Source organism: Neodiprion fabricii, chromosome 5, assembly GCF_021155785.1.
Source record: "Neodiprion fabricii isolate iyNeoFabr1 chromosome 5, iyNeoFabr1.1, whole genome shotgun sequence".
Lineage (NCBI taxonomy): Eukaryota > Metazoa > Arthropoda > Insecta > Hymenoptera > Diprionidae > Neodiprion > Neodiprion fabricii.
The window spans coordinates 31,701,850-31,723,300 of NC_060243.1; the positions used below are offsets into that span (position 1 = coordinate 31,701,850).

General features: G+C 38.5%; 2 protein-coding genes across 6 annotated transcripts; one reads left to right on the top strand and one right to left on the bottom strand.

Moving 5' to 3' along the window:
- Window positions 1–240: 240 nt before the first annotated feature.
- LOC124182205 lies at window positions 241–3,885 on the bottom strand. 2 transcript variants are annotated; one of them, XM_046569147.1, is made up of 7 exons: window positions 3,819–3,885; window positions 2,956–3,095; window positions 2,617–2,805; window positions 1,829–2,491; window positions 1,342–1,719; window positions 968–1,268; window positions 241–899 (listed from the first exon to the last, which is right to left on the bottom strand). In XM_046569147.1, the coding sequence occupies exons 3-7, from the start codon at window positions 2,800–2,802 to the stop codon at window positions 646–648; spliced, it is 1,782 nt and encodes a 593-aa protein (XP_046425103.1). In that variant the 5' UTR covers window positions 2,803–2,805; window positions 2,956–3,095; window positions 3,819–3,885; the 3' UTR covers window positions 241–645. The 2 variants fall into 2 exon arrangements, with proteins under 2 accessions (XP_046425103.1, XP_046425104.1); XM_046569148.1 differs by lacking the exons at window positions 241–899; window positions 3,819–3,885 and having other exon boundaries at window positions 1,081–1,257; window positions 2,956–3,160.
- Window positions 3,886–3,903: 18 nt separating this feature from the next.
- LOC124182203 (histone-arginine methyltransferase CARMER) lies at window positions 3,904–12,116 on the top strand. 4 transcript variants are annotated; one of them, XM_046569143.1, is made up of 8 exons: window positions 3,904–4,406; window positions 5,411–5,551; window positions 5,668–6,162; window positions 6,307–6,573; window positions 6,672–6,894; window positions 6,981–7,267; window positions 8,115–8,251; window positions 9,003–12,116. In XM_046569143.1, exons 1-8 carry the CDS (start codon window positions 4,274–4,276, stop codon window positions 9,129–9,131), a joined length of 1,812 nt encoding a protein of 603 aa, XP_046425099.1. In that variant the 5' UTR covers window positions 3,904–4,273; the 3' UTR covers window positions 9,132–12,116. The 4 variants fall into 4 exon arrangements, with proteins under 4 accessions (XP_046425099.1, XP_046425101.1, XP_046425102.1 ...); XM_046569145.1 differs by having other exon boundaries at window positions 3,905–4,406; window positions 8,115–8,210; XM_046569146.1 differs by having other exon boundaries at window positions 3,908–4,406; window positions 8,115–8,210; window positions 9,021–12,116.
- Window positions 12,117–21,451: the final 9,335 nt, after the last annotated feature.

Sequence of the window (21,451 nt, forward strand, 5' to 3'; positions counted from 1 at the left end):
GTATCAACAAATCAAAGTGCATGTATTTCAAACGCCCAAAAGAGTTTTAACGGCTGCATTCTGTACACAATTCTAAACAAAAACACTCCAATCCATTTTCATTTGACGCAGAAATAAAGAAATGGCACGGATTCTACGAAATTGCCATAGTAAGTTCGTAGAATTTATTCCATGATGAAAAATTTGTTTAATGAGTTGCATTTCACTTCCGGTTTATCGCGACCTTTAGTGATTAAGAAACTGTAATCGGAATTTCTACTGATTTTCACCAAATTATTACAAACAATATAAGACATTTTTTATTCAAACAAAATTATCCATATCATGAAACGACGTTAAACCATATTCACTGTACAAATTGTAGACATATTTACATTTTCCATTAATTTTAATACTTTTCAGGTGAACGTTAATATTTCTGGATTTTTATTTCGTTGTTCAAATATCATTTTGATGAGAAAAATACGACTTCAGACGATAAATCAGTATAGGAATTGCACGAGTATTTTTTAAATACGGAAACCACATCAACCTTATTTTCTTAGCAGCAATTCCCCTCTGGCCTTAATTGTAAGCTAGAAGTTACATATTCATTTTATAGAAGAATCTTCAAATTGAAATGAATTTCGTTGCAATACTTTTGCTTTATTGATCTGTTCGGACCAGAACTGGAACGGTTTGGTGTAATAAGTTTGATATGATCGAAATCATTTTGTATGCCTCGACATATTCTTCGCTGTTTGGTTCTAAGGTGTCCCGTATCGCGGGAACTACTTCGCTGTTTAACAAATTCACCAATGTTGCTTGATATTTGAGTTGTTGGATCCTTTGCATGAGCTCAAACAATACAAGCAGTTGATTTCTGTTCGCATATCGTATATAACAAACCCGAGACATTTCTGTAAACAGTGAAAAAAATAATATGACATGTAATGTGAGAGGTATTTTATTGCATATGACAAATTACCTTTGAAATTTGGAATACATGCTTCATTCCAAACAGCATTTAATCTCCAGGTCCTGTTTCTCTCTATTAAACTCTTAGTGCAACGATTTTGCATCATGTTGCAGGCTTTCCTTTTTAAGGGGCTGAAGTTGCGTATTTCGAGCAATTTACAAGTGGTATCCAAATTTGTGTAACGGATTTTAATCTGGCTCAGTTCTATAAAATCCATGCTCTTGTTGCATGACTCTTTCAGCATAGGTAAAAAATCCTTACACAAATTATCCAGCTTTCTTCTGGTTGATAATTTTTCCCTATCATGATTCTGAAGTATATGCATTGAGTAAAATTGGGTAATAAACGTATGCTGAGAGATTAATGAAATGAGACTCCCTTACCATCGTTTGGAATTCTGTGAGAAATCTGTGCTCAGCTTTCTCGCCTCGTTTGTCGTTTGCCATTTTACTCGTCGATTGCCTGTTGAAATAGCTGTGATAAACTTTCAGAAGTTTGACGAGGTCCGAGGGTACTCCAAATCTGTCCAAACCCTCCGTTACATCCATGCTTGTGTAAATCTTTTCCTCGACATACTTTGGAGCGTTTTTATCGTGCACAGGGCAGTTCGTAGCTTCTAAATTTTCGTTCGGCCCTGACAGGCGGGTATCAGAATCAACGGACAGTTTGCTGATCAATTTTTCAAGCTCAGCAGCCGAGGCAGGGCCAGAAATTGATGAGTCTGAGGATTTTTCAGTTGCCAAACTGTGGGAGCTGTGAATCTGAGTACATAAAATTGAAGATTAATTCTGAGTAGACGGCAAGACTCAGATGATATTTTCGATTGAAAATTTCAAGCAATTCAAATTATTGAATGTACTAATTCTTTACCAATTTTTCCGACGAGCTGCTACTTCGTTTCATCACAGCCTGCGATCTTGTATTTGTAGCTTCTATATTTTTTATACGTGATTTATTAGCGGCAATGAAATTCTTCTTTCCCTTTGACGTTCGATCCGCTTTCGAAGCAGCAGCTAGTAAATTATATGGAGATGTCGATATTAGCTTCTTATCAATTTGTTTAGATTCTGATATTCTGGTTCGATTCCTCCCAAGTTGACATGTTTCACTGCAAGATTTTTTATCCCCTTTGCTAACTTTTGTCCTCATGTCTTTCTCATTCAACGCTTTCGGAACTTGAAACTGATTTTTAACAGGTATTTTTTTCTTAGGACAGTAAGTGTCATTTGACTTTACTTCTTCTGGCTCTCTTTGTCTTATTCCAATATCGCACTGCTCAGTTACTGCTCGCTTGTTCGTATCGCTGGACGGCTTACAGCCATTCTCTTTTCCTCCCTTAGAATCGGACAACCTCGTTTTGCTAGCCGTCACCCTTGAGCCGGAAGCATATATTTGACTCACGCTAGGCTTGCGAGCTAGTTTTTTCTCCGCCAGAACGTTAATCGCAAGCTTTTCTCTAAGTTGACGAGCTTGCGCCACCGCCCTGTCTATACCGGTAGCTATTTCGTTGACATGATCCTCCAACGATGGGATCTGAATTAAATCGTGGCAACAACAAAAAATAGGAAAATGAATATTAGCTTTCTCAGTCTTCTTCTGCTGTTTTAGTTCGTTTTTTTTTTTTTTGTCAGTGAAAGAGAACGAATATACATTCTTACCCCAAGGCACTTGCACGATTCTTGGTCAATCTGTCGCTTCTCAATTGTCTCCAGATTCCATGGGGCGAGGACGAATTTCACTTCTTCGCATTGCGACCTTAGAATATTCTTGACATCGTCCGTCGAACGAAGCGAGTGGAGGACGAATTCAGTTAAGCTTGACAAATCCAAGACTTTCTTATTCATATTCTATGGAAACAAAGAGAAATATAAATTGAAATAGATATACAAAACAAATGTGATAAAAATTGTTTCTTTCAAGTTATTCAGTTTTTATTTTTCATCTATAAACATGATTGACAACACTACCAGATTCTAACCTCAAATTGCTAGACTTACTTCACGTGTGTAATTGCTTTGTTTACTGCATGGACATTTCGATCGAGCGTTGACTCAGTTTATTGAAGAATATATCTTTAGTCAACGGATCGAGTAATCATCGGTCGTTGACTGAAGAACGCATCTGTTGATTCCGAACACTGTTGAAATTTGGCGCCATTTTACTGGGGTGTAAGTGCCCAACACGTTTTGTTTGTTTTTCTTGAATACCGTGTGGGAGCAAATAATGAACCAACTTCACATAGGTCTCTAACTTCTAGATATAATATTTTTGGCTTAGTCGGTTACTAGACATTCTATAATTTCGATAAAGTAAACTGACATACCGACAATAGTGATTCTACCTTAACTATTTTACTGACTGGAAAAACGGTAGAATCTAAGACTACTCATAGGCTGTACAGCGTGTGTTTTTGAAGTTACAACAAGTAGCTGAATCGAGTACCAATGTGACAGCATATGGTTATCCTACCGCATAATTCACGTCGGTAAAGAAGAACCATCGCGTTTTCATAATCATTTTTCCGTTCGAACGTACGAAAATGTATGAAAATACTAGGTGATGCTGAGCCACTGAAATTAAGCTACACGGTGGATAAGCAATGATCTAGTTGGATTTGCGTGATTAGCACAATTAGTATCAATAGCGTAGGAGGTACGTGCATTCAACGAATCAAGCACCACAATATAGCCCGTGTGTAAATATACGCTAAAAGGAGCAGCAGCAGTAGCAGGAGCGAATGAATGTTGGCCTGTGTTGAAAAGTGTGCGTGGGGGTGGTTGGTCGGTCACCGATAGACGAAATAATCCCAAGTGATTTACGCGATAGTTATAATCAACAGTAATACCGTGAAAAAAATTACCGTCCATACGACGCGACTTGAAGAGATAAAACGAATCCCTATATTCGTCGATTGTAAAATCTTCGACGAAGCTGGAGAGACAATCCAACCGAACCCCCTCGGAAGAGCGGGTAACCCGTGCATCGTAACGAGTAAGAGAAACAGGAACCGGTAAACCACTAAAAACGGGCCGTGCAGCCGAAGGAGACACGCGCAACTCAACACCGAGATACGAGCAACGGTGATAATAGACTTGAGTAATCGTGGCCCGTCGCCGTTGGAGTTGTGTAAAATCCATGTAAAATCACGACCGGCGAGTGGTGTAGAGACAGATATATGAGCGAACGTGTGAGTGAGTGCGAGTGAGCCTTGGACTCTTGGTGGGAAAGGGAAAACAGAAGCAGCAGCAGCAACAGCGGTATTATAAGAAGGAGCCGCGCAAAAACGCACGCGGTTTTAGGTAGTAGTTGGTAAAAATGGCGAAGGTATTTCGCACGGTGACAGTATCGACTTTGTCAAACAATGGACAGTCGACGCTGAAATACGACAAGCCGGTCACTCTTAACATCAATTACGACCCCCAGGGACTGAGCGTCGAATTGATACCAGGTAATGCCCCCTTAATGCTCTTAAACCCGATCAATAATATCGTTGAAATAACGTTACCCCCGCTCGCCGAACCTAACCTACATCTTTGTCGATGCCCGACGCCCGTCTTCTTCCCCTTAGCACGAGTTTGGAAATACCGTAATTCGCATCACGTGCTTTTATCCGATACGTACCCAGATCACCGCTGAGCTTTCTCGAACAATTTTTAATGTGAGAAACAGAAGACGTGCTGAAAAAAAAACAATGGACAAAAAGATGTACAATTTGTTCGATTTCTAATAGATTTACGGCTTGCTACAGTTTTTTTTTTTTTGTTTTTTTTTTCTATTATTTTCTCTTCAATTTACATTTTGTCAGGCGAAGCAACAGATTGCAGATATTGTTTAAACGATTCCCTATTTTATTCCAATATCAAGATTGAGCCGAATATTTATCTACCTCAATGATAACGAAGCTTGAAATATCATTCGTGAGAGAGCGAAAGATAGAGAGAGCGAGATGAGAGAGATGACTTAACAGGATCAAAGCTTTTCTTGCACGAAATGCAATCGTGACTCATGATTTTTCGATTGATACGTTCGTCATTCTGAGATTTGACGATATAAAATTCGGAAGGAAATTCACGCGCACACAAGTCGTGAGAATTATGAATTTTCCAAAAGTTTAAGTAGCTGTTACTTTGTAACCGGTAATTGGTGAAATTTTTAAATCACATCAATATTACTGTTCGTCAAACTATGTCCCATTCGTTTTCAATTAGCTGTTCTGAAATTATGAAAAGAAGAAACAGCTTTATGTAAGAGAAGTTTGAAAATCCTGAGAAACGAATATGTAAATGCTGATAGGTACGTGAACTTGCGAATTATAGAAGGGAATTTTTTTTCAATACATTGTTCTCTGCGATCTCTGAAAGGATAAGTGCACTTTGATTATGATAACGAACAGAATATCCCTGACTCATTGTTTGGGCGTATATTAGTTTATTGAAAGAAATTTTCCAACAGATGAACAAGGGAGCAGAGAAAAAATCACACTGCTAGAATTCCCAGTAACACATAGCACAGAATGTTCGAGAGTAGCTTCGCTAGGATACGTTTTCACGTTGGATACGGAGAGCCTTTTGCTCACATTTGCAAACGAAACAGGTAAACGGATATCATATTTGTTTGATCGTTTAATTACGAGGTTTGATTTCCTCGCCTCTACATCTGCCGGTAATAAAGGTTTGTCAAATTTCATTACTTATGACGAATGATTACAGATATTCGCAACTTTCACTCGAACATATTAAAGTTGAAAAATGGAAAAGGGGTTTCGGCATTCAACGAGAGAACAGAGGAGTCTTCAGCGATGCAGTATTTCCAATTTTACGGCTACCTTTCCCAGCAGCAAAACATGATGCAGGACTACATAAGGACAAGCACATACCAGCGGGCGATTCTGGGCAATATATCAGACTTCAAGGACAAGGTTGTTCTGGACGTTGGCGCCGGCTCCGGGATCCTTTCATTCTTTGCTGTTCAAGCTGGAGCAAAAAAAGTTTACGCAGTAGAGGCCAGCAACATGGCCAACCACGCCGAACTTCTCGTTGCCGCGAATAATCTGTCGGATAGAATAATTGTAATTGCTGGTAAAATTGAAGAAATCGATTTACCTGAACACGTTGACTGCGTGGTCAGCGAACCAATGGGATACATGCTGTACAACGAAAGAATGCTCGAGACTTATCTTCACGCAAAGAAGTGGCTCGCCCCAGGTGAGAATGTTGAAAAATGCTACTGTAACTCCGCTTACTGGAACGATATTAGTCTTTGTTTTTTATTTACATTCGTTTATCTTTGTTTTTAAAGGCTGAATATAGTCTCATTCACCTTTGCTCAGCTGACTAAACCATTTTCAGGCGGTCGTATGTTTCCATCTCGAGGGGATCTCCACGTTGCCCCGTTCTCCGACGAAAATCTGTACATGGAGCAATTTAACAAGGCGAATTTTTGGTACCAGACATGCTTTCACGGCGTTGATTTGTCCGCGATGAGAAACAACGCCATCAAAGAGTACTTCAGACAGCCGATAGTCGATACGTTTGATATACGCATATGTATGGCAAAATCCGTCAGACATGTTGTAGATTTTCAGACAGCACATGAGACTGATTTACATAAAATAGGTAACCGAACAAAAATGATCTCATCATCGCTACCCGAGTTTACAGAAAAAAATCTTGAATTTAATTTGGTGTAACTGGAAATGTTTTTGCGTTTACAGAAATAGACGTCGATTTTCACATACTAGAAAGCGGCACTTGTCATGGATTGGCGTTTTGGTTTGACGTAGCATTTATTGGTTGTACTCAACAAGTCTGGCTAAGCACAGCACCTACGGAGCCGCTGACTCACTGGTATCAGGTTCGGTGCCTTTTAGAAAATCCCCTATTTTGCAAGAGCGGTCAACTTTTATCTGGCAAAGTTATACTGATCGCAAACAAAAGGTAAAGAGTTCTATTAACGTTACTCCTATGATATTTTACTTGCCTGATCCATGGGTAGTAAAGATTTAACTGTTTATACCTTTCAGACAATCTTACGATGTTACGATAGAACTGAAATTGGAAGGAACCAACATGGAAACTAGCAGCAATACTTTAGACTTGAAGAACCCGTACTTTAGGTATACGGGAGCAGCTGCTCAGCCACCACCGGGTTTGAACAACACTTCGCCGAGCGAGGCTTACTGGACAAATCTTGATGCTCAAGGGGCGCGACAGGCCGTTAACATGGTCAATGGAATGTCTGTTAACGGTCTTGGCGAGGTATCGATGGATACAAACTCGGCGGTGAATCAGAATAACTTGTTAGCGATAGGTAAGAGCTGGTTCAGATAATCGTAGTTTGTGTTGTCGAAAATTATAAAAGAGATTAGCCAGCCCTTTGTCTGTTTGAAGTAAAGCCCGTCTTTTTTTTCATCCCGTATTTGCTGTCTCATCTTGTTGTTTTCCTTACTCCAGTATGGTTATTCTCTACGCATGAGGTTCCTTACCCTGAGGGATGATTTCTGAATGCTGTGTAATTATCGAACGATTTACGTTCAATCCTCTGTCAATAATTTTCCTTTCCCAAGTACCGCTCGAAGCTTGTCGATTTATGTATCCTGGTGTAACTTGTAGAGTATCATGTATACTTTTCTTATGTTTTTTTTTCTTTGTTTCAAATTTATCTGTAAGTAAACACAGGAAAATGCGAATTTATAAATAAATAATGATCTTTTACACAATACCTTGTTGTTAAACGTATCCTCGAATAATATTCAACTTGCTGAGTAACGTTTTGCTCCGAGTTTAATTATTGCAATATTTGCAGTTGTTTATGTTTCCTAATTCTATTTTTTTTTTTTTTTTTTTTCTTGGCTACTATAAAAGAAATCGCATCCTCTCCTCTCGATAATGAAACCTTACCGCGAGCAAATCGAAGATTCAACACGCTGAAGTATTTCTCATAAATCTGAAAAGTTGAACGATACGATTAGGTTTATTCTTTACTACTTTTGTCGTCTTGTTTTTTTCTTTTCACAAGAAACAACAGCTTGAAATAATACGCACAATATTAGCGTCAGAGAAAGATATATGTTGGAGATAAACTGCAATAGCGATATGGAAGAAAACACTATTGGAATTACGTAAAAATTAACGGCCTACGTTTTTCTCTGTGGCAGGAGGTCAGCCTAACATACATCCTGGATCAATATCGAGTACAGGTCGTGGAAGAGTAGGCGGAACGGCAACCAGCACGCAGGCAGCACAGCTTATAGGTGGTGGAATTACACCAAACATGTTTACGTCGCCGGCCACAGTTAGTATAACAAACCTTGTTGCTTTCAACCAGCTAGCTACTCTTTATCCACAGTAATGTGTGTGGTAGATGTGAAAATCGATTTGGAAAAACGGGAAACGAGACAAAAAAAATAAATAAAAAAAATAAAAAAAATAAAAAAACGAAAGTAACATCTTCTTAAAGAATTCGGCAAAGTCATTCTTACAGGTCAGATAATGAAAATTCGCAAAAGCAATGTAACAAGTTTTGTTAGTCTTTCTCTAGGCTTAGATATCCTTTACCTCAGGTTTGGCGTGTTCGAAGGGAAGTGAAGTAAAATGGTATATCAAACAATGATGTTTTCTTTCTGAAATTTCATGAAATACCAAGTGCTCGTATCATGTAATATTTCTCAATTCTGTTTCAGTTTCGCAATTCGTACGCATGTACTTAAAAAAAAAAACACAAAACAAACAGAAAAAAAAACACCCAAGATTTTCTATCGCATCAACCGATTCTTGTGGAATAATTTCAAAAGAGACAATCATTCGTTTTTCAACTCCACCTTCTATCGCCTCAAATCGTTTCGCGACCCTTATCGATTGCAAGGAGAGGTGATAGGAGCTGAAGGTGAAAAAAGAAATCTTTCAAAATTATCAACTTCATGTGTAAAACGGTGCCATGTTCCCTTGGATATCGTTATAGCTAGCTGGTTTAACGCAGACCCCCGTAAAACCGTGTAAACAGAATACTAAAGTATCGGCCTGCCTGCGTGTCTTTCGCGCTACAGCTTGGTGTTACTTTCCAGCAATCGCTGGTCCTCGGCAACACGTCTCACTACCCAGTCAACCCAAGTCTGATGATTGGGGACTACGTTACACCTGGTAACGGAATGTCGCCACAACCATACCGACAATGATCTATAGCGAAGCCTCCACGATCCACCTTTTGCCGTAAAGTTAAACACCTGTATAGCTATAATAACAGTCAGAGAAACGGATGCGGAAGTGGTAACGGGAACGGGACAAAGAACGGCGCCACCGCCAACTCCCAGAAGCAGAGTCGCCGGCTCGTCTTCAGTTCGCCGACCAGCAAGCCACGTCTATCTTCCGCCTTAAGGATCGTGAGGGCTTTCAATTTGTCTGCTCAAAATTCGGACGTCGCGTGCCTCAACGGAGGAAATCACGGGATGCCCGTCGACAAGGATTTCGATTTCGAGATAGGACTGGGCTTGGGATTAGCCAGGAACAGATCACTGATCGAAGCACGCTGGAGAAGATTGCGAGCCATATTTTCGTAGCTAAGGTTTTTACGTTTTAATATAGCCTGTCGTTATCCCAATGGCGATAAGATTCCCGGAACCGTTAATACGGACGGACGACTTGATATCCATAACTACCTACTTAACAATTATCGTGTCCAACGAAATAGATGAAACGTAAATTGGGCAGGAATGATAACCTCCGACCTTTCTCTCCTTGCGATTTAAGAGAGAGAGGGACATCAATGCGCTCGCTTGCCAAACTACCGAGGAGATAACGATATTTTTTAATGACTGTATGATACACGCAAACAGTATGTTCATGCATTTCTACGTGTTACGCATTAGTATTGTACATAGGGTAAAGCGGCCGATGAAAAATCAGCCCCTTTTACAACGCGTTCACAATACGACACTTACTACCTACTAGATGTTCTACTTACCTCATGATCTGACATTAATCGATATACAAATAATATCGAATTATTCAAGATTTTTCAACTCGCTGTAAACCAATTTGTTTTTGTCTCTCTCTCTTTTACCGTCGTATGTTTTTAAGTAAAATCCTGTAAATCAAGTTTGAACTGCCACAAAATGTGCGTACAGCAATAACTGATTAAACGTTGTCGTCATCGTCGTTGTTGGTGTTTGTCGTAGTTTGAATAGTTTTTTTTTTTTCGTTTTTAAGTTCTCGTCTTTGTCTTCGAACATTAAAAATAAGGTGAAATAAAAATAGGCAATTTAAAGGTAAAAATATCAAATCGTCGTTACAATTTGATCGAATGCACGTTTAGTACAATAACAATGATATTAGTGCGAGAAAGTATCTATATTTTTCAGAATAAAAACGAGACCGTTTCTTTGCAGATCATTAGAGAAAATAGAATGATACGTCGTTTCAATATGCCTGTTATTTATTCACTGGTCATCATCACTTTAGTATTGAAGGGTCAACAAACTGACGTTGTCTGTTTGAAATGTAATTTCTCTCTAGTTTTAATTTAAATTCTTCACCTGCGCTTAACCGAATTTTATATAATTTACTTAGTTCAGTAATCATTTAAAAATCAAACTTCCAGTTGAAACATCCGTCAAATTCAAGAGTGAAAGTTTCAAGCACGAGTGTACTTAGTTTTCAATTTTCCGCCCGTTCTTTTCTTTCTCCTCTCTTTTAGATATCGATATTTCAATTCTCGCATTACGTTTCGAGACCCTTGTAATCAATCTTTATAGATAAATTTACATAATTTTAGAATTTAAGGTAATTGTAAACAATAATACACATAATGAAACGTCGGAGTAAAGATTGAAAGAGGAACGAAGCAAAGACAAGCAAAACATTTTTATTTTAAATCACGCTTCAGTCAGTATTGCGAATGTTAAATAAGCGAGCGTTGATCACTTTTTCATGGTTTATGTATGATAATACGATACTAGCTATTATATCTCTTCGTAGTACGTAAAATCTTAATAATTATCAGAGAGAAAGAAGAATCGGCGCCCAGTGGTTTAAATAATATAGTTGAATGTGTTGACTGTAATTTTAAGCACTAAAGTAATCTAAATAACTCTAATTGTATTCTGAAGATTAATTATTAATATTAACGGAATCATCGCATTTAGAGAATAATTGCCCTATTCTATAAGGTGTAGAACGCTAAACTCTGCGATTATGCATATATATATATATATATGTGTGTATATATATATATATATATGTATATATTCTACGCTCTACAGTATGAATTATTATATACACTAGCGGTCATAAACGCCCATTACATTAATGCGGTTATTATTATTATTATTATTACTACTATTATTATTCTTTTCATATTCTTCCTCCCGATACAAATGCATAATATTATCATGCATGATGTAAAAGAAAGAATCCTAATTCAGTTTCTATTTCTGTACACATGCGTCATATGCAACATCTTTCTCAATATTTCTTTTATTCGTTTAGTCCTCTTTTTATACTGGAATGTAGGTACTGCATATACATGGGTAGTCAGAGTCGATCTCAACACATAAAACACAGCTGCCGTTGTGGCGTCAAAAGTGAGGAAATTCCGTCTTTCATCTGTTTCGAAATTGATTTTAAACTCGGTGACTGTCAATCAAGCTCTAAAGATCTTTAAAAGTTTCGAACGATGTTGTTTCTTGAATATAGTGTGGCATTTGAAAATAAAACTGTTCTTCGAAACATCTTCTCGGACTTAGGACTTGGAAACGCACCACTCGCTGAGCTGTTGTAGTTTTGTGTTCTGGAAGTTTCATCTGCTAGCTTTGTTGTTGCCATTACTCATAGGCTTAGTCCACCTCGCCACTTTAGCCCACTATATCTATTGTTTCACGTTTTTGTTTGACAATATTGAGACATTCGTTACTTTTCCGTTATTGGCAGAGTCAGAAATCACCGATTTCGTGGATTTTTGAACAGCAACTCGTCGTGATTCGGAGAGAAAGCCTTTCTCGATTTGATACCACGACGCCATGTTTCTGTGCACGTATACGCGTGAGATCGTTTTCGGTATCGCCTTAAGATAACTAATATTGTAATAGATAATTAGTTCATGTGTGAGTCTTAATTTTAGGTTTTTATACAAACGATTATTATTATATTTTTACCTCGCTGGTTTATTTATTTGTTTTTCGACTATATATACCTACTTACTTCCCCTAAACAAACATACATACATATAAACGTTTTCTTTTGCTCAATACACCTCCTCAGGCTGAAGGAATTGACTAGCGAGAGCTGAAAGTACCTACTTGAATTTGGTGCTGCTTAACGCTATCGATCAATCATCTATTATCAACATAATAATTATAATATTATTGTCATTAAATGCTTTGAAAAAAAAAACCTACGGCGTTATTTGTATTTTTTGTTTTTTTTTTAAATTAGTCTAGGATTTTAACGACGAGCAACATTCTTTTGGTTCATTTTTCTTTTTTCTTGAAAAAAAAAAAGGGAAATTGAAAAACATTGATGACGATCGGCCTTACATGATATACATATACGAATGTTTGTCGAAATTAATAAGACCTCGGTGATATACGCGCACGTTACTTTCGAACGTCAGGTGTTAGCTTCCACATTGGTACGAATAATTGGAAATAATATTCCTTAAGTAGTTGTAATGTGTGTTTTTTAGATTGTAACAAACTCATACGATCATGTGACTCGAGCCGTTGCGGCAAATAAATCATACGTTTTTGCCATTCAAGTAGCTATAAATAATTTTATACACATCACCCTTGCGACCACTTCCTTATTAATTATACAATTTTCATTCAATTAATAATCAAAATTTGTAAACGTGAAAAAAAAAAATTAAATGAATAAAAATAAAACTTATCAGAGAAATTGAGCGACGGATAGAATCGTAGTAATTAGGATTTATTGAACAAGTTGACAATGGAAAAGATCTCAATATGTTGCTCTCAAAAATTTCCGCACGAATCGATCCATGAGTTTCAAAACAACACCCTTCGAATCATTCTCGTTTGTCCTTTCGTGGATATCTAGCGAATTTTGTAATGTTTCGTGTAAAATTTCCACCATAGTTCCTCCAGTTGCTTTTAGTAGCTCCTTTAGGTTTTCATCTATACTTGATCTCAAAGATCTCGAGCCTGTCCTCGGGTGTCCGTTTTTCGGTTTGGATAAAATAAAGGATTGTGAAATTGACAATGTCAAATGGTTTTTGCTCGAGAACAATCGTGATAGTAAATCCACAAGGATATTCGGTAGAATTTCGATTTTATTAATTAGTGAGTTGGTGAAATCAGGAATGTCTAATGTTCCTCATTTGGAACCATCCTAGCGTGTGAACCATGTTTTCTACTGCGGGAAGTGAGATGAACAATGTTCAGTGACTCCTAATTGAGACAATCGAAACAGATGATCCACCAAGATAGGTGTGATGAATTATTTAAGATATAAATCGAATCTCGATTTTTTAATTTTCATAAAACGATAAATTTATTTAACAAAAAGAAAATTAAAAAAAAAAATGTTGCAAAATAAGTGCTCTAATATAAGATCCTTGAATCGAGAAAGAATTTGCGGATAGATTTAATTAATTCTTTTTATCGAATTACAATTAAAATTGATTAATAAGAAGTTAAATAATTCGAAATTTTTTTAAACCAGCGAGTAGAACATAGTCCTTAAACGGCTATTTAAATTGGCTCAATACTCTGAGGCACTTGATACCATGGCGTTGTATACCCAAGGCATACAAAGAACTCTCGAAAATTAGTTCCATACATATATTTCGAGTCGGAGAATGCTATCATCGAGTAACTGCATCCTGTTGAAAAACGTAATATTTCCTACAGCTTCAGGTAGCCAACTGCGCTTGTTGGTCGGTAATTTACATATTTCACCCTCATGATGTTAGTGAGCTAACAATAAGACTTTGCTGCGATGTCCAGTCGATAATAACAGATTCACAGTCTCTTTCTAGCACATGAAATAAAAAAAAAAAAAAAGAGAACATCTTTGCCGATATGTCAATCATCAGCACCGGTACTACAGGTCGCGTATTGATCTGCTATGACCCTTGATGTGGGTAAGTTACCATTAATTTTTTGCAACAGAAGAATCCCCATAAGACTAGTCTTTTGATATGATATGACTAATCAATGGTGCTAATAAATCGGTAATAAGTAGAACGGTAACATGGGCAAAACAGTTCGCGATAATGCCGCTACTTAGCACCACGTTCAATTTCCCTTATTTACCACTACCAACCATTCGCAGACGTTCCGTGGGTTGCGTTTGATAAGGTCATGTAGCCTGCAATGTTGGGTACAAACAAAAGATTGGTCCTCGCAGTTGTCTCTGTAATTATTCATTTACGCTGATGATTCAAGTATCGGAAACTCCAAGTTCTTATTCAACGCTCCTTGACTCACTACCTCAATTTAATTAGAATTTCTCTTTTTCGAGCGTGGACGGTATGATAATAATAATATTAACGACAGAAAATGGCTGGTATGTTTTTTTAAGAGCATCGGTTGATCACTCTTAATTTTTTCCGAAAGTCCTTGAGATGGATTATTGAACGTTTTTATCGCATTAAAGTACCAGAGCAGCTGAAACGTGCAGTAAGTATCAACGGTGATGTTGAGGTATAAAACAAGCCGAGCTCGCCGGTGACAAACGACGTAGCTTGGCGTTGATACAGCGAGTCCACCTACGTTGGGGATTTTTACGATGAGATAAAAACAATGGGAAGAGTATATACGAGGCTTGTCAAGCATAGAATAAAGACACTTGATTTTCCACGGCTAATGAACATTTTTCATTGTTTTCTCTCTTTCTCTCTCGCATCAGCTCTTGATCCCCTTCCACTCTCCTTCTCGCTCTTTGATTCCCACTCTACCCAGCAGTTGTGTGCGTCTGACACCGCTTTGTTTCAGATCCCGTCAGGTCACTACCTTAATTTTTCATTCTTTAAGTCCGCTCGCGGTGACTTGATTTTTCTCAAAACTTGTCCTCGCCTGGCAGTAGCAGCTGCTCTATATACCTACCAAATAATGGAGAGGAAGAATAAAATATTCGAATGCATTAACAAACCTTTCAGTCTTATTAAAAACAAGCAATTAATTATTCCGTTTTTGCTGATACCTCATCAGTCGCTGCAGAATTTCAATAAATCTCAATACAATCTGGAACACCGAAGAATGCTTCTTACTACGGTGATGGAATACTTGATGCGTACCGCAAATTCAGGGTCCCATGGTCAAGTTTGAATAATTAAGGATCTAACTAACCACAAGTTCGAGAAGTCATTTGGTTGAATGATGGTCAGCCGAGCCTGTATTGTACTGCGTACATCGTAACAACCTGATGACCGCGTGCACACATTCCTCCTTAATGTCATGCTCCGGCATATGTACAGGGTGATCGGTTATTAGGATAGAACCACGTTAGGAGTGATAATAGAAGTGTTGAAATCTTGCCCCAGGTCCATTCCCTCAAATTAAGCGAATTCAAATCGTTACACGATATTGCAGGGATTTTTTTATTTATTTCCGAGCGATAATCTACGCGGACAATGAGTGCAAGATTGTTATATTTCAGTCAATTCAACTTCGGTCTTGGAAAACAAGCTTCATTTGCAAACTTGCCGTTACCGGCGTGCGTATCGATTCGGCGAGAATCACGACTACGCGTGGGATAAATTCAAATCCGTCACCCGGTACGTATTGTACCAGGGACCAGCCTCTAGGGAAGACTTGACCGAATTACTGGGACACCCGCTCAAGTATTAATGGACTTGGCGTGAAACTTGTCACAGTCATGTTGGTAGTATCTTTCCGTACGACCTACGTACACCTGCAGTATATGCTTGTAAATCCTGCACTGCAGTATTAAGTACAACGCCACTTGGTCCTAGGTACCCAATACTTCAACGATAAAAATCAGATCTCATTCGAATCGATTTGAATTCATTGTACGACCTTCTTGTGAAAATTCTTTTTCGGATCTAATAATGTTTGGCGTGTGATAATACCATAAATTTAATTGCCAGTTTAAAAGGTGGCCAATTATACGCTCAGACGAAATCAAAATGGCCGCCGTTCATACACCTGCGTTTTTATTTTGCCTGTGTGAATATTTTCATCGCTCATCAATTATTCGGCGGTACTTTATTCGGAATGAAATAATGGCTAGAATAATTGAGTTGTTATTATAAGTTCGCTAAAAGTTCGAGTAACGAAAATTCGGTTTGTGAATTTGTAGACTCCAAAGTACGTGTGCACATGAGCTTGCTCTTGCATGTCTGCATTGCTTGTAGTCTACGTCTAAGGGGAGCAAAACACTCTGAATAAAAAACAATACTGTATGGATACGGTCACAGTCAAATACCTGTACGTCGAGTACATAATACAGTAATTTTTTCTTCTTCCGTTTTGTTTTTTGTGCGTTTTATAAAGAGAAAAAGTATGCCTTCGGGGTTCTAAGCTTGAAATACGGTACGTTCAGAATAAAAATGAAACCCGACAGTCTTGACGCGTTGAAATAAATTGTGTGCAAGCTCAGATGTTCTCCCCGGGTATCATTAGTTGTAATGCGAAGCGCAGCCTCCTTCACGACGCGCGGTAGCGCGGAGCAGCCCGAAGCGAGACCGAAGTGTAGGTTAAAATCTCATTTGCATACTTAAAATGAAATCTGCTAGGATCTGGCCCGGCCATTTGTTATCAAAGTCGGTATTACAATTTAACTAGGAATGAGGAGATGGAAAAAAACGACCCCCTTTTGTCCCGCAAGTCTGGCGATTCAATGATGCCATAATTTACTTAATTATCGTATTTAGTGTCTCTAAGATATAAGTGGAGGCAGTCCAACGCTATTAACATCTTCAGTTTCATTTTACCTCATTTACAATTTTCTTTTAGACTTTCTATTAAAATATCGTGATGTAGGATGCATTATGTTGCTGGGATGATCCGCCGGGCGAGGAGCTTTATAGACACTGCGTGTGTATAGCTTTAGGGGCTGACTCTCGTACCCATGCAGGAGAGAAATTAGGATAATAATGAAATAACCATAACTGTATGCATATTCATACTGGCGTACACGTATTTGACCAATTAAGACAATTAAACTAATTTCAACCCCTAGCGGCAAACTTCAACGTAGGAATTCAGGAGAATAATTGTTGACCATTTTCCTACTGCGTCCGTATGTACCCACCACCTTTCTCTTTGTTGTCTCTCTAACATGCGGAGAGACGAATATACGTGGGTCTACATGGTGGTCTAGCTATTTTACCATATGAAAACCCGCTGCGGTTAATTGCTTCGAGCATTGCTTATTCCGTTAAATAGTAGGTATGACCGTCGCACCAAAGTATTAGTATTTGATTACATCCAGCATTCTCTCGGTTGACTTATGCATAGACATCCTGTTAGACAAGTTAATTCACCATTTGATAATTTTATAACGCTAATCAACCGATTCCAGTATAAGCAAATGTGTTCGTAAGCTTATTATAAACAATAGCGAATATCTGTAATCACTGTATCAAGGATGACGTCGCGACGCACCGTCAAAGACGGAACGATGAACGAAATTCCTCTACGGAAATAATCGTGCCATTCAAGGCTCCAGTGCGTTTCTACGTTTTATTCGTCTCCGTGCAGTTGGTAAGGTTCTATTTTGAATTTAATGGGAAACGATGCATCTGTGTTGGCACGACTTCGAATTCCTTTGTTGGTCGTAGAATATATCCATATATATCGCAGTCCTGTGCTCTGCATACCTTGAACGAGACCAACCAGAGTCAGATATGCTCTGTAGCAGGATCCTTAATTCATTCGTACGTAATGTCGAGGTATGGATAGCGTGAAAAATAAATAAACGAAAATTCCGCACACATTCGCGACGTGCCAACTGAAATACATACAGGTACGTACTTAAACTCAGAAGGGAAAATGGTAAAAGGAACAAATCGGCTTGTTTGAGGTGCGCATTTAACCGTTAACAAGCAAACTTTTTTGTCGCCCTACGAGCCCCGAAGGCACCGGCTGAACTGCTAATTTCTCCTCATTTTATATAAGTACGTTAAAAAGAAAAACTCTCCGCGAGCACTTCGTGGGCGAGTGTGACTTTGAGCTATGCCTTATAATTATTCCACTCTTCTTCTCATTTCTCTCTCAGATTTTTTTGTCGCAGAACACAAACGAATGGATTCCGAATTTGCGATTGCGTCGTTTTGTATTTAGCGAATTCATTCCACCTCTCGAGATATCGATCGGCGTTGAATCTTCAAGGCACCAGATATGCTGGAATCCGGGGATGAATCGAATCAGATTATGCTGGTCTCCTATAGGTTATACATACGTAACCAGCAGCGAGATGAGGTTCTAATTTTAACCCTTGAATCGTCTCTATTCCATGTTCATTAAGCACTTTCCTCATCGACCTTTTGTCTCATTCGCGAGTCTGCGCATTTACAACATCTTTGCTTATATGTATACACGACGCTCGTCCCGACGACACTTATTTCTGGCGGCTTAAAACCGACGAATTTAATATAGAATTGGGTTCACTTAACTCCCAGCTCTTCGCAATAGACGAGAAAATGATAATCCATCGATAAATTAGCGGTTGCAAACAGAAATATCTTCTGCAAATTTTACTCCTTCTAATACTATCTATATATCCACGAGTCGAATGGAAAGCCGTTCAATTTATTCGAAAGCACACGAGATTCGCACGATTTTTTGTGGATTTTGAAATTTCTTCGAAACGATTTTGGAACTGAAACGCTGAGAGAAGTAACATCAATGGCCGCCGTTCGTTCACCTGACGTTTTATTTCCGATGAACGATTAGTTTCTGCACTTGTTAATTATTGAACGAGGCACTACGTCCAAGAAAAGGATGGCAAGAATAGATTAGCCGTATTTTGAACTGCGATAAACGTCTAAGAGCCGTGAATTCAGCTTGCGAAATAGTTCACTGACCTTGAGTTAACGAACAGCTTCCGTTACATTCGGTATTTCGGATCGAGAAGCGGATTATTCGCGTTTGGCGACAGAGGAACTTCGAATTTCTACGGTAGATTAGAAACGCCGGAGAGATATATTCGTAAGGCATAAGCTTCTCATGCGCGACATCCGTGTCCGGAGTTAATTTATTCACGTAAAGTATAAGTGAGAGCGAACGGTTTGCCGCGTCGAGTCAGTAAGAGACCCAGATGAGAGCCTGCAGGGCGGCTCGTACGTATAGCTCACTCGATAAATACTTACTGACGAAATATTTAGACCTGTACGGTGCTGCGCGTTCATACGTATGCAGCATAATGTTTATTAATGTTCTTCACGGTTGAGCTGGAATTGAGTTGGGAATTCCGCCGGAACGTCTACTTTTCGATGTAATCGCGATTTCGAGTCTTATATATCTCGTTAATTTCGGAAAATATTCCGGCTGCTGTTGCAGGTATAAATATAATATATGTAGGTACACCTGAGCACCATATACGCTGCTCATGGAGATATAACTTTGATTAATGAACGATATTACTCCAGGTTTATACCCAGCAGGTATTCAACCTCTCTGCACCCCTCGGTCTTCATTCACAACGAAATTAAGAATCGTACTGGATAGGAAATTCTATGTCACCGTTGTTGTATCGTTGAAATTTCATGCCCTGATCGTACAAAGAATTTCAATCCGAATTGAGATCTTGTCACCGATTTAGCAATTTGAGGGCAGGAAATAAGTGAAGGAATGTAGCAGGGTATTTGCTTTAAAATCTTCCCACCCCGTTATAGTTTTTTGATATTCCTGTATGTATACATGCACGTATATACACAGCATCGTAGAAAGCCCGGGATTAGAATTATTATTGTAAGGCGGATTTACCTTGTCAGATTAGGGTTTAAGTACGGCTGAAATATTACCTTTTAAAATATAACCATATATTTTACTTCAATATCAGCTGTACAAGCGACGCGAGATTTCAAGCATTAAAAATTCATTTCAACACGCAGCGATATATTTTTTCATACCTCGTACATCTCGTGCGTTGTCTGATGTTTCATATACATATATTCGAATAATACTCGCATACTCGGGAAGACAATTCACGTAATCATGTGGGTTATAAGCATGAATCATGCAGAGAACAGACAGACGTGTTGTACGCGTACAAACATATTACATGGAGATATTTCGCGAGCTGAATTTGCAATCGTTACGCCATTGACGATGGTTAAATTGTAACGAAAGGATTCTTGCCATCGTTTTGTTTAACGTGAAGTGGTCATTACTGGTTCCTGCACGTCGAATAGACTCTAAGCGTCGAAATAAAACTCGAAGCGCGCAGTCTGTGATGGCAACCATATTGATTTTGCGCCTATGCAACTCATCGATGAAATATTTTACCGACACGCTTGTTCATTGGAAAATTATTACCGCGTCAGAGATTTGAGCAAATACAAGTGAAAGTGTGTCTTACAGAAACGCTCAATCTCTGAAGTATCACGATTCAGCACGGTGGGTGAATAATTGAAAAAAAAAAAAAAAAATATATGATAAATAAACAAAATAGAAAGGGCGCGGCGTTTTGAGTGAAAAATCTCTTTCGTACGCCGGGGTTGGGCAGAAATTGGATTGTTTCGTAGTTACAGGTGGGGGAGGGCTGCGTTCGTTGAGGGCGTTTGCACGCCGTGGGGTCGAGACAATGGTTAACGACAAAGAGCTATTAGTCACGAGGTAAAGAAACACGCCTTGTTTCATTTCGCAGCTCCGCAACTCCACGCTGCGGGCAGGTTAATGCGAAAGGGAAAAATAATAAAAACAAATGAAACTCTTGTATTTATCCCTGTAGCAGCGCCTTTAATGGCGCGCTTATACAGCCTATTCAAAGCTCCCTTCACGCTGGTTTTCGTAACGGTATACAGCCACGGATAATTCTAATTAATTCCAATGAATGTTTCATTTACCGCTTCTGTAGGAACGATCCGTCGTATGTATAATGTAACCGTAAAGGATTCTTGCTCATCCGATTCTACCTTAGAGCTTGATCATCAATTTGCCGGATGTTTCGCGAGTAAATAGAAACACGGACAAAATGCGAAAACAGTTATATCCGTATCCGTATGTCTCACGCTTACGAACGATTCGCATCCAGCCAATTGTTTATCAATTACCAGAGAAATTGGCCGTTCGTTTCAATTTAAAATTGGTCAATCAGTGGATCAATTGATCAGTGGCAATTTGTACAATTACTTCGAGGATTTGCTTTGGATGGTTTTACGCCATTGATTTGTTAGACGATATCACAGATTCACCATGAAACTTTCATAAATATATACATAGTTGTAGTAACGATGAGTTTAATGTACCTATATATTTTTCCAATTCATACGGAAACAATAAATCCAATTTTCATATGCTGTTTTATATGTCGAAAATCTCATGCTGCCAATTCTCTTTGTAAATTGACTAAA